This window comes from Octodon degus, unplaced genomic scaffold (genome assembly GCF_000260255.1).
Source record: "Octodon degus isolate 3935 unplaced genomic scaffold, OctDeg1.0 scaffold00255, whole genome shotgun sequence".
Taxonomy (NCBI): Eukaryota; Metazoa; Chordata; class Mammalia; order Rodentia; family Octodontidae; genus Octodon; species Octodon degus.
In genome coordinates, this window is record NW_004524831.1 from 1,727,855 (window position 1) to 1,742,055 (window position 14,201).

A 14,201-nucleotide genomic window follows, 5' to 3' on the forward strand; every position below is an offset into this window, starting at 1 on the left:
TGCCTAAGCAGACGCTTTAGTCTGCTGAGCTATTTGCCGGCCCCCTAACTTAATTTACACCAGAATTTCATTACTTTTCCAGGTCACATATACATTTCATGAATGAAAATTATTAGACTGCGAGACAGTGTGACAGTCTTGGGAATGAAACCAACTGCCTCCTTCCCAACTGCAGGCCCTCACTGTATTCTATCTTGTTTTGGCCTGCGCTGCCTATATGTATTCTGACATCAGGGGACTGACTCTTGGGCACGCTTATGTCCCATTTTTAAGAAGAGTCCAATGAGTCCATTAAGAAAACCATAGGCGCTTTGAAAACCCAGGAGCACAGCCCCCAGATGCAAGCATTCCTCAGGCCAGATGAGACTGAATGCGCAGGACAGAGACTGGCACACACCTTCCTAGGGTACAAGCTGTCATTTGAGCTCCACCCCTGCGCGCGAAGGGATGTTTCTCCGGCAGGCTCCGCTGAGCTGAGTGACAGATGAGGAGGAGCCAATCAGCGACGCAGACGCGGGCTCTCCGAATTTTCCAATCAGGGAGGCTAAGGGAGGAGGGCACTTCCTGTGTGATGGCGGCGAGATGCGAATCCTGAGGGTTCTGCGGCCGGCCCCCACCGACTAGACCTTCTATTTTCTGTGATTTCTACGGGCTGCGAACTGCTTTGGAGCGATCCTAGGAGACCATCGTCGCAAACACAATGGTAACTTTTGGGGACAGGAGCTCGGGATGGGATGCGATTGGCGGTGTTCCGGATAGAACTGGTCAGAACCAGCTCCAGCGATGCACAGCCTCCTCGCTTAGCTTCGGAGTCAGAGGTCCTCTCGGTCTTTGGTGCTGCGTCAGCACCTGAACGGTTTTCCCGTTTGCTTGGGCAGGGACAGTGCAGTCCCGACCCTGCCTCTGTCAGCCCAGAATACCGTCCTCAGCAACCGCTGGCACAAAGGTATCTGCAGCAGTCTGGAGAGAGGAGGGGCCTTGGGGGACACTCTGGGTTCCATACACAGCATTTAAGAATTCATCACTTCTAACGTAGTACATGAGATCTCTGCACTTGGGTTAGCGTGCCCCAAGTGCTCCTGATCATATAATGTTGGAGAATGAAGTCCCAAACCAAAACGATGTTAGAGATTTCATTGCAAGTGGGTACTGCTCCCTGCTTTACAGAAGTATCTCTAGTGTCCAGTGGCCGCTGAATGCAGAGCTAGTTATGGGTAAACAGAGCTCAGTAAGTGCTTAATTGGTTAGTGGACACTGTAAAGGGTTAATAGAGTTTTGTGTCTTAATTGTGGAAAATTATAAAAACCCCTTGTGTTTTTTGTTATCTGTTCTAAAAAATGTGTGTGTGTGTGGTTTTTTGTTTGTTTGTTTGTTTGTTTGTTTGTTTTGGCTCAAGGCTGTTTAACAATAAACTTTTTTGTCACGGCAGCAAGCTAACACAAACTCCCTCCCCAACCATCTCCTGTAACATAGTCAGCTTAAAATATATCTTATAAAAATATATATTTATCACTAAGCTATAAAAGACCTTTTAGTTATAAACAGTTTGTAGCTGTCAAATAAATATAGTTTTTGTTGTTTTATACTAGATAACAAGTTTGCTTACCAAACTAGATATAATTTGTGTTATAAATACCCCCTTGCTACCTACCTTCAGGGCCGATCAGCCTTCTCCTGAGAGAGAAGTGGCTGATGGACCTGAGCTCAGCAAATAAAAGGCTCTACTCAAATTTCTATCTGGCTGATCTGGTTCCTATGCAGAGTTGACCCATAACATTTGGGGGCTCGTCCGGGATTCCCTTATTTGGGAATCAATCATAGGAACCAGAGTCTTTGGAAACCATTTCCCCAGGGGAACTTTCACACCCTGGGACGGTGTCCAAAAACTCATAAATCCTATCATTCAGACTGACTAGACCAAACCATCTGAAAGACCTTGCCGGTAAGACATCTGTGTCTGTTCTGTTGGGCGCCCCCTCTGAGAGTTCTAAGAGGTGCTGGACGCAGCAATAGCCTCCAGACTCAACTCCTTTCTGTGATGATGATTTGGAGTCTTAGGTCTGTTTCTGTTTTGTTTTTGTGTGTTTTGGCCGATTGTCGTTTGTCTGATAATCATGGGTCAATGTGCTTCTGCTTCTGTGTCACCTTTGCAATGTATTCTTGATCATTTCCAGGAATTCCCACGACGAGCTGCTGACTAGGGAGACCTTGTCTCCCCGGGGAATCTCCGCACTTTGTGCGAACTGGAGTGGCCCCACCTACCAGAGTCCATATGGCCTCTGAAGGGCTCTTTTAATATCTTTCTTGCTTATCAGGTCCGTAGGGTCATATTTGAAAAGCTGGGATATCCTGATCAAGTCCCATATATTCAAACATAGATAGATTTATCACACGACCCTCCAAAGTGGTTAAAAACCTGTCGCCGTGCCTGGGCATCACACCAATGTGCGTCTGGTACGGTGGCACTGGCCACTGCTCCAGAAAAGGATCGTCAGAGTCCTAAAAGGCCACCTGTGCTGCCCCTGACATCTGAATCCCTGACTCCCCCTCCTTACCTTAAACTGTCCCGTCCCTCCCTTAACCTTTCAGCTAGCCCCAACTCCACCACTCCTCTGAGTCCGCTGCATACCCATAGTGGACTTCCCTTTTCTCAGCCCCCGCCATCTGACCCTGATCCTTTAACCCCCTCAGCACCAGCCTCAGTACTTCCTTTCCATGAACAATTGGGTGGAGATGACCACCCTTTCATGGTTTATGTCCCCTTCTCGACTAGTGATTTATATAACTAAAAAAACCAGAGCCCCTGTTTCTCTCAAAATCCTCAAGGGTATATATCTCTTCTGGAATCTGTTTTCTTCACCCATCAGCCCACTTGGGATGATTGCCAACAGCTTTTACAGACCCTCTTTACATCTAAAGAGCAGGAGCGAATCCGGGGGTGTGGATGAAAATTAATTTTGGGCCCAGATGGCCAACCAGCTTCAGATCCTGTACTACTGGAGGAATCCTTCCCTTTGACTCGTCCTAACTGGGATTCTAATTCCCATAGAGGTAAGGAGGCTCTCAACCAGTATCGCCAGCTTCTTTTAGGGGCAATCAGGGTGGCGGCTAGAAAGCCTACTAATTTGTCTAAAGTTACAGAGGTCAGTCAGGGACCTGATGAATCTCTGGTGGCATTCTTAGAGAGCCTCCAAGAGGCCTATTGGATATATACACTGATAGATCCTAAAGCCCCTGAAAACTGCCGCACTATAAATATTGCCTTTATATGTCAGTTGGCCCCAGACATTAAAAAAAAATTACAGAAGATTAAAAAATTAAAAAAAAAGAAAACACTAACAGAGCTGGTAGAGATAACTCAGCAAGTTTTTAATAACAGAAAAGACCGTAGGGAGCTAAATAAGAAGATGACAAAGGTTCTAATTGCCATGGGGGAAAAGGACTCCAAAGTTAAGGAAAAGGGTCCAGAAAAAAAAGATAAAAAAAAAAAACAAAAAAAAACCCGCCTCTTAAAGAAAATCAGTGTGCCTATTATAAGAAAAAAGGACATTAAAAACATAAATGTCAAAAAAAAAAAAAGCCTGCTTAGGTCTTGACACAGAAAAAAAAAATAGTCTAAAGAGGCTGGGGCTCTGAAGCTGGCCCCCAGGAGCCCATGGTCACCTTAGAGGTAGGGGGCCAATCTATTGACTTTCTGGTAGACACTGGAGCTACTTACTCTGTCCTGCAACAACCTGCAGGGCCCCTATCAAAAAAAGGACACATATATAAGGAGCTACTGGAAAGACTAAGTCATACCCTTGGACCCAGGCCCATATAGGAAACCTGGGAACAAAACAGAGGACTCACTCTTTACTAGTTATGCCAGAATGCCCATACCCCTTGATTGGTCGTGACTTACTCCATAAATTACAAACACAAGTCTCCTTCCAAAAAAACTAGAGATTTCACTTAGAAAAAAAATCCTTTACCTTTTGCCATTCTATACACCTGCCCTTTGACTAAAAAGCATTTGTTACTGGCAGGTGAGAAACCCAAAGAGATCTCCTCTGACTTGCTTATAAAATAGACATCTAAAATACCTGGGATATGGGCTAAAAATAACCCCCCTGGTCTAGCTGCCCATCAGGCATCAGTAGTGATCTCTCTTTTACCTGGGGCATCTCTTGTTCATGTCTGCCAATACCCCTTGAACCTACAGGCCAGGTTAGGGATAAGTGTCCATATACAGAGACTCAAAAAAGAGGACATCCTGATACCCTATAAGTCTGCTTAAAACACACCCCTGTTGCCAGTCCAAAAGCCTAAAACCACAAACTACAGACCAGTCCAGGATTTACAAAAAATAAACCATAGAGTAAAAACTATCCACTCCATAGTGCCCAACCCATATATACTTCTGAGTCTGCTGCCCCCGGACAGAGTCTTCTACACAGTCCTGGACTTAAAGGATGCTTTCTTTAGGATCCCATTGACTCCAGTAAGTCAATCCATTTTTGCTTTTAAATGGGTAGACCCCCAGACAAAAAAGAATGGCCAATTAACCTGGATCACGTTACCTCAGGGCTATAAAAACTCACCAACCCTGTTTAATGAGACACTGAATGGAGACTTGCTAAACAAAAATTAAATAAAATGAACTACAGAGTCTCTGCCAAAAAGGCTCAGCTTTGCTTATCTCAGATAATATATTTGGGCTATAAACTACAAAAAAGACAATAAACTCTGTCTAATAAATGGATTAAAGCTATATTAAAAATCCCTGTCCCTACCACCAAATGACAGGTAAAACAATTTCTGGGGCTCCTTAGATATTACAGGCTTTAGGTCATAAGATTTGCTAAAATTGCCCAGCCTCTATATGCCAGTACTGGTGGGGACCAAAAAAACAAACAAACAAACAAACAAACAAAAAAACAAAACTGTTAGAGTAAATCTAAACAAGAGGCTTTTGAGGCTGTAAAGAAATCCCTTGCTTCAGCTCCTGCCTTGGGTCTGCCTGATCTGATAAAACCATTCCAGCTCCATATACATAAAAACAAGGGTGTTGCTAAAGGCGTCCTAACCCAATACTTGGGGCCCTAAAAAAGACCTATAACATACCGGTCTAAGAGACTAGACCCCACTGTGGCAGGTTGGCCAAACTGCCTATGAGCCATAGCCACCCCTGCCATTTTGACAAAAAAACTTACTAAGCTCACGTTTGGCCAGGAGCTCCAAATTGTGGCTCCTCACGCAGTTGAGAGCCTTCTTAAAAGCCCACCTAAAAGATGGCTCTCAAATACTCGGATTATACAATATCAAGCTTTGCTCTTAGACCCATCCCATATTAAGTTCTTGTCCACTACAGCCTTAAACCCAGCCACCTTGTTACCAGATGATAATCCTGAGACCCCACTCCATGACTGTCTTGAGGTGCTTAATACAAAAACAAGCCTGAGAGAAGACCTCACAGACATTCCTATAGACGATCCTGATGCTACCTTGTACACCGATGGAAGCAGTTTTGTCCTAAATGGGGTACGTTATGCTGGGGCAGCAGTGGTCACAGAAGACCAAGTGATCTGGGCCCAAGCCTTGGGACATGGGACATCTGCCCAACAGGCAGAGCTCATTGCCTTAACCCAGGCCCTCCGCTGGGGACAAAATAAGCAGGTGAACATCTACAATGACAGCAGGCATGCTTTTGCTACCCTACATGTACATGGAGCTATCTATCAAGAACGAGGTCTATTAACCACAGGTGGACATAAGATCAAAAATGCCCAAGAGATCCTGGACTTGCTTGCAGCTGTGTGGCTCCCCAAAAAGGTGGCAGTTATCCACTGCCAGGGACACCAGAAGGTAAACTCTCCAGTGGCCCGAGGAAATGCTCTGGCAGGTGCCACAGCCAAGAAAGTGGCACAAAAACCAGTGGGGCCACGCAAGGCACTCTTGCCTGTCCTGCCACCCAGAGTGCTAGATCAGCCTACTTACCTTTATACAGATCTTTTGTTGGCTAAAAGCTTAAAAACCACGCCAACACAGGATGGCTGGCAAATGCTGCAGGACAGCAGGATTCTCCTTCCTGAGGCACTAGGCGGAGAGCTCATTCAGCAGATACACCAAGGCACCCACTTGCGAGAACATAAATTGGCTGAATTGTTGCAAAAATCCTACTTCATATCCAAACTAAATCAAATGACTAAAGAAACCAGCCAACAGTGTCTCCACTGTGCCCAGGTAAACCCCAGGAAGATCACTTGTAAACCTGGACAGCGCGCTAGAGGTATGTCTCCTGGGGAACACTGGAAAATTGATTTCACTAAAATGGGTCCAGAAAAAAGAGGATATCACTACCTCCTTGTTTTAGTGGATCCCTTTACTGGATAGACAGAGGCCAATGCCACCCGATCAGAGTTAGCTTTGATAGTGACAAAAAAGTTATTGACAGAGATTATTCCCAGATTTGGCCTGCCTATTACTATGGGATCCTACAATGGTCCGGCTTTTATAGCCCAGGTTACCAAAAGTCTGTCCCAGGCCCTAAAATTAAAAGCTACATTGTACATATAGGCCTCAGAGTTCAGGTCAGATAAAAAAAATAAATCATACTCTAAAAACCATTTCAAAACTAGGGTTGGAGACTGGCAAAAACTGGGTGAGTCTCCTTTTGCTTTATTACAGCCCACTATACTCCCTATGTACATGGGATCACTTCCTTTAAATATATGTAAGGTCAGGCACCTCCCTTAATCCCCTTACTGGGGGAGGAAATCCTAATATCCATTTCTAATCAGGACCTTGTTAAGTCCTTACAGGTTCTACAGTCTAGTCTACAGGCTACACACTCTCTTCCGCCATCAACATTCAAGTCCAAAACAACTTGACAGTCCACTGGCTGCAGAACCTGGCTCTCTGGTGTGGATAAAAAAACAGGATCCATCCACATTGGGACTTCGCTGGGTAGGACCTTATCCTGTCATCCTGAGCACACCCACCTCAGTCAAAGTAGCTAAAAAGAGACACTAGATTCATCACACCCACATTAAGCTGGCTGCAGTGGACGACAACTCCACAAAAATGATCAATCAAAAAGATGCCCAATCTGCTCAAGGTCAAGTTAGTACACCAGGATACAGGCCTAACTTAACTTTCTTTTCAGTTCTTATTATACATTATATAATCTCTAAATTTCATGCGCTGTCAGCCATACCTGTTGTGTCTGTAATTAATTCCCATGATAACATGTGGGTGAAGATGACAAACACTCTTTAATTTGTCAACTTTCTGCTTAGAACAAATCTTAAGTCTTCAATATGTTCTGGGTGCATGCCTAAGACCAGTGTACAGGCCTACAAAAGATATTAAAAGTTTAACCTTTTTAAAACACATTTCAAAACCTGCCCCATATTATGACTTGGCTAATTTGGGACCTGTCTCACGTGATGTACCACCTGATGCCCTACATTTTGTTACCCCAAAGACTGTAGTTACTTTCAATAAAACTTATGTACAATTTGTAAACTCTACTAAAAAAAAAATGTCACTGATTGTCAGGGTTTCTAAATTGTTCTAGTCTTATAAAGTATCCATATATAACTGATAATACCTTCTTACCCACTAGATGGTTTTTCACATGCAATGGACATACTTTTAACTGTATCCCAGCTTATCTAGATAGAGTCTCCTGTTGTTTAAACAGGCTGACTGTAATTCTTCTGTCTCAAGATGATTTGATGCTACATCATTCAAAAACATCATCACCTCGCAAGAGGAAAAAAGTTTCTAACATCCATCTTCCTCCTGACTGTAATGATAAAGTCACTTTCCTGTCTGATGCAGAAGCCTATGCTATAATAATCAGTGTTGTTAAAAATCTATACTTTAATAAAATAGCAAAAAAAGCATATAAAACAATTAGGTTATAATGTGGCCAAAACTCTTAATGCCACTTCAATGGCCATCGAACTACTCAATTAAAAAACAAACAAACAAACAAAAAAAACCAGACAAGCTATATTAAACAATCGGGCTGCCATAGATTATGTACTATTGTTTCACCATCAAGGATGTAAAAAAAAAAACAAAAAACCGTGCTGTTTTAACTTACCAGATAACAGCCATCAGATACAAAATCAAATAAACATACTAAAAGAATTATCTCAAGATATCCACCAAGGTAATAACGGGGTTATTTTCAGTATCCCCTTAGATAAATAATCTGATAACTGCTCTGATTGGGCCCATGATCATATTTCTTCTGGTCCTGCGCATTAGACCTTATATAATAAACTGTTTGACTACATATATATGACAAAAAATTCAGCTGATTATGTTAATGGTTAGGCTCATCTAAAAATGAGCCTCTCACACCCCTAGACAACTCAAGTTATAAGGTTTAGATCAAAGATTTGATTCCCAGATAAAAACCAGTGGGGAATGTAAAGGGTTAATAGAGTTTTGTGCCTTAATTGTGGAAAATTTTAAAAACCCCTTGTGCTTCCTGTTATCTGCCCTAAGAAATATATTCTCCCTTTTGGCTCAAGGCTGTTCAACAATAAATAACTGTTTCTTGTCAAGGCAGCAAACTAACACAAACTCCCTCCCCAACCCTCTCCTATAACATAGTCAGCTTAAGATATATCTTACAGGGCTGGTGAGATGGCTCAGTGGTCTAAAGCACCTACTTAGAACAAGCTTAGCAAAGCACAGGGACCACGATTCAATCCCCCAGCACCACATGCCAGCCAGCCCCGCCCCCTGGTGGGCTGAGCTGCCCCCCCCCCACATAAATAAAATTTTTAAAAAATATATCTTATAAAAATATACACTTATCACTAAGCTATAAAAGACCTTTTAGTTATAAACAGTTTGTAGTTGTGTCAAATAAATACAGTTTCTGTTGTTTTATACTAGATAAGTTTGCTTACCAAACTGGATGTGATTTCTGTTATAAATACCCCCTTGCTCCGTATGTTTGGGGCCAATCAGCCTTCTCCTGTGAGAGAAGTGGCTGATGGACCTGAGCTCAGTAAATAAAAGGCTCTATTCAAATTTCTATCTGGCTGATCTGGTTCCTATGCAGAGTTGACCCATAACAGGCACCTGTCACAGAAGGCTCTGGAGTTAACACAACAGGTTTGCACTCAGGCTCTTTAACCCATTTTCTCAGCATGCACTGTTAAAACCATACTAGGATTTTAGTGAAACACTGTACATTTTGTTTGAAATTCCTGGAAACTCAGAAACTTAGTAGGGAATGGTGGCCACTCCTTTTAGTAGGGAGGTGATGGCATTCCTTGAGAAGAAAGTTCACTCTTGTAATTGCTAGTTATTTGCCTAACTAAATTATTATTAACCTAACTAAATAAATTATTCTTTACATATAGTCTATTTAAGTGAGCTTTTCCATAGGATTTCGAATGCTGTGAAGTATAGAGGGGGTGTTGATGTATTACCAAGGGAGGGCAAGAGCCCCTGCTAAAACTAACTTCCTGCAGGGTCGGTCTGAGTCCCACACTGAGGTATGCACTGAAGTGGGTTATCTGCTGGCATGTGTACATGTGTTATTGATATAAGGAAAGGAAACTCGCAGCCTGAAAGATACCCGGGATGAGGTCATGTTCTCTAAAATCAAAGAATGAATTTTTTCATTTCAAGGAACAACAGGGGTTAAGAGCAGAACATATTTGTTGAGAAAGGAAAGAAAAAAACCCTTAAAGGGAGGGTAGCTCAGCAGACTAAGCACCTTCTTAGACAAGCGCAAAGGCAGTGGTCTGAACCCTGCTGCCTCTTACCACGCAGTCCTGCCCGCCTGTAATCCCAGTGGTAGGGAGGCTGAAAACAGGAGGATCACTATGAGTTCTAGCTGCTTAGTGAGACCCTGCACACACACACACACAAAAGCTAAGTACAATGGAGGGACAGGAGGAGACCGGAGTGGGTTGTTGTGGACTCTGCCTTTTCTAAGGGTTTTATAAAGTAAAGCCATGAAATAAGGAGGGTCTACTGTGGGGAAAAAGGGGAACTCACAAGATAGGAATGAGGTGGAACAACATTATGGCCCACCAATAGGATTACAAGCATAATGGCTCACATAAAGTTGATTAAATTGGGACCAATGGGGAAGCAAGCCAGCTTGAATACAGAACAGGGACTTTGCCTATACAGGTTTGAGTGACTCTTCCTGGCTCTTTCAAGGTGATTGATACGTATTTAGAATATCATTCCCTGATGTCCATCCCTAGGGAGGATAGTGCTTGCATTTGCTTGATTTTTTTTTTTTTTTTTTTTTTTTTTTTTTTTTTTTTTTTTTTTTTTTTTGTCTTGAGGTCTGGTCCACTGAGAAGGGCCTGTCTCTTCCACAGTTGCAAGGTATCTCATTTTCCATATTGGCTCATTGAGGGCCTAGCCCTGTCTGACTGCATTTTTATCCAACTCAGCTGCCTACAACAGTATTGGAATAGTGAGAAATGAAATGGGCGTCATCACTGAAATAATTGCTTTGTAGCTTGTGGACTGTGTCTAGACATTGTCTTAAAAAGCAAACCCTGAGTGGTATGTGTATGTATGGCAAGTACTGAAGTGGGGGTAAATTCCCATAGTTAAGGCCTGCTGGCTTATGAACAAATAGAATAAAAGGGTTGTCTGAACAGACAAGAGTAAAGGGTTGTAATAGGAAAAATAGAATAGGGAATTCTAGAGGATAGTAAAAATTGGCAACTACAACAATAAATGTTTCAGGAAGTCAGACTGTTCTTAGAGTGATAGTAAGTGATTATCAGCTCACTTGTTCTGAGATTGGGTCACAGTGTTAAAGCAAAACTTAATAGACAAATGTAACTTCTGTGGGTACTGATGTGCTCATTTAATCATTTTTGGAAAGCATTAGAAATTAATAAACTGGTATTGTAGATATAAAAATATGGTGGATGTCATCACTGATGTACATACAACTGGAAAGCTTGACTCTTGGCTACAAGAGATTTCAAGATGTCTGTGATCTTTTTTTCTTATACTGTGAGGAACCTAAGAAATTTTGCTATAAGCTACTTCCTCTGGAATACTTTCTTTTCTTTTTTTTTTTTTTTTTTTTTTTTGACACAGGATCTCCCCTTGCAGTTTGGGCTGGCCTTATGCTCACTTTTGCACCCCAGAGGCTGGTCTCGAACTCACAGGGAATCCTTCTGTCTCAGTCTTCGTAGTGCTGGGATTACAGTTGTGTGACTTTCTTTTTTACATTTGTTTTTATTTTTGAAACATTATCTTACTAAATTGCCCCAACTTGGGACAAATTTTAATACCTTGCTAGTTTATTTGTTTATTTATTATGTAATTAGTATAGGGTCTCAATGCACAGATCAGACTCATAGTGAATCTGCCTGCTTAGGCAGAGTGCAGCTACTGGGGTTTCATCCTGGACTTGCGTTGCTGGCCCCACCCTCGGGGAACACAGACAGGGACTGAGACTGGGTGTGGGGGCACCCGCTTGTAATCCTAGCATTGGGAGGCTGAAAACAGGAGGATCACTACAAGTCCGATCTTTATAGTGAGACCCTGTAGATCCTGTACTAAATACATATAAATCGATGGATCACTCAATCAATCGGATTCTTCAGTCACTGTGATTTACGAAGATTTCAGTGCTTGGATAAAGTAAACTTCCAATCCTCGATTTTTGAGTAATCTCCATGCTGAATTCCATAGTGGTTGTAGCAGTCAACACTCCTACCAACAGTGGAAAAAGGCTTGTTTTTCCCGAGCCCCCTTCAATGTTTGTTATTGGTTGACTTCGTGTGTGTGTGTGTGTGTGTGTGTGTGTGTGTGTGTGTGTTAAACAGTTTATTTAACTGACATGGACTTACATTTGTTTCTGAAGTGACTTCCATTTATTTATTTATTTTTTTTAATATTTATTTTTATTTATTACATTTATTTATTGTGTGTGTGTGTGTGGCCAGCTCAGCCCACCAGGGGGCGGGGCTGGCTGGCATGTGGTGCTGGAGGATTGAACCGCGGTCCTTGTGCTTTGCCAAGCTTGTTTCAAGTAGGTGCATTAGACCACTGAGCCATCTCTCCGGGGAAATGGCTCAGTGGAATAAGCGCTTCCCTGGCAAGCGCAAGGGCCTGAGTTCAAGCCCCAGTTCTGCCAAAAAAAAAAAAAACAAAAACTGACTTCCATTTATTTTGATACATCTTTCCCCATGGTGATTTACAGGATCTTCAAGCCAATATAAATATTTTATAAATACTTAAATATTTGGGTATATACTTGCACAAGATCTCAGCAATATCTTTCATCAAGAAAAACACTGAAAAGTAAAGACTAGACACAGTTACTAGGTACAGTGAAAATCTGCAGGTATTTCTGAGGTAAGAAGACACCAGATACCTGTTCAGCTAAGAAAACCACCCTTACAACACAGGGTGATTTTTTTTATTTTTATGTAGGACCTAGAACACTTAAGCTGCCAATAAGGTGCTAAATGGTAGAGCAATACCCCCAGTTTGTGCCGTGAATTCATAGGGAATAGGTCCCGACAACTCCCGTTCCTTCCCATTGGTCCTCACAAAGTGTGCTTTTCTGGGCAGGGCAGGCTGTTGCTTCAAGTTGAACCCAGGTACCTTTCTCTTTGGCTTCCTTCCTTCCTTCCTTCCTTGATCATTTTCCTTGACACGTTTCAGAAAGCTGTCATGACTTTTTGAGTGTTTAATATGCTCAATATGCATGTTAATTCTCTTGGCAAGTATCTTGCCCCTACTTGTTTACAACAATGCCAACAGCATGCAGGGTAACATTGTAGACTCTTCTCATTTTACCATTTATGAGGCATTCATTTTTACACAGTAGCCATTCCCTTGTTGTCTATAGCATCACCTTTTTTGTAGATTTGCATGTGTGTGGCCAAAGGAACAACCCCATGTTTTCTCAAAGGCCTAGAGAACACATACCGGCTTCCCCTCTTCTTGCCCTCTGTGTTAGTCATTTTGGCAAATTACTGGAAGATGTTGGTTCCAGCTGAAAGGCTTGGTTAACTTCTTGATGATAGCCATTCTAGCCATTCTTTCTGGAGAGAGATTGAATCTCAGTCTTGTTTTAATTTGCATTTCTCAAATGGCCAGTGCTGTTGCACATTTTTTCATATATTTATTTGGCATTTGTATTTCTTTATGTGAGAAGGGTGTGTTCATTTCAGATACCCATTTATTGATTGGGTCTTTCAATTTGGGGGGCCTGCTTTTTTTTTAAATTCTTTATATGTTCTAGATAGAAGTCATTTATTTGAGGGACATGGGTATAATTTTTTTTCATAATATAAGGGTTTACATTTTGCTCTGTTGGTGATCTCTTTTGACATGTAAAATCTTTTCAATAAGGAAATCCCAGTTGTTGATTCTGAATTTTCAGTTATTTTCTGCACAATTGGTTTTGGTTCATGAACTCTATCTCTACCTCTCTGTCTTGAAGATTTCTACCTACTTTCTCCTCCAGTAGATTTAGTATTTCTGTTTTAATAGTCAAAACTTTGATTCAAAACTTTGATTCCTTTTGATTGTAGTAGGGTTGTTTGTTTGTTTGTTTGCGGAACTGGGGATTGAACTCAGACCCTTGCACTTGCCAGGGAAGCGCTTATTCCACTGAGCCATTTCCCCAGCCCGCAAGCACTTAATACTACTGGGCTGTGTCCTCAGCCCCTTGACTGTAGTTTAGTGCATAGTGATACACATGGATATAATTTTAGCCTTTGGCATGAGGAAAGACAGTTTTTCCAGAATGATTAAAGAGGGTATCTTCCAGTGAACTCATTTGTCCCATTTTTCAAAGATAATTTGGGGCCAGCGAGAGCTCAGTGGTCTAAAGTGCCTGCTTAGGCAAGCTCAGGGACAGAGGTTCAGTCCCCAGCACCACATGCCAGTCAGCCCTGCCCCCAGGGTAGGCTGAGCTGACCAGACTCTGGCGGTAGTGGCACATGCCTGTAATCTTAGTGCTAGGGAGGCTGAAAGCAGGAGGATCACCATGAGTCTGACCTGCATGGTGAGACCCTGTAACAACCAAATACAATACAATACAATGCAATACAATACAATACAATATGCATAAAAAAAATTGAGGTATATTGGGAAGGGTGTACAAGAGTAGAAATAATTACAGTGTATTTCTTTTCGTTACAGGAGATTGAATCTGGGACTTTTACTGTGATATCCAACCCTTTATGTGT

At 42.1% G+C, this 14,201-nt stretch overlaps 1 protein-coding gene across 1 annotated transcript in view; it reads left to right on the forward strand.

Annotated features, from left to right (window-relative positions):
- Positions 1–579: 579 nt before the first annotated feature.
- The window catches only part of LOC101576463 (zinc finger protein 14-like), a 25,138-nt gene continuing 11,516 nt past the window's right edge, over positions 580–14,201 (forward strand). Inside the window, exon 1 of the mRNA XM_023706412.1 lies at positions 580–703. Within this exon, the coding sequence (XP_023562180.1) occupies positions 701–703 (3 nt within the window). The 5' untranslated portion in view covers positions 580–700. The remainder of the gene's footprint in view (positions 704–14,201) is intronic.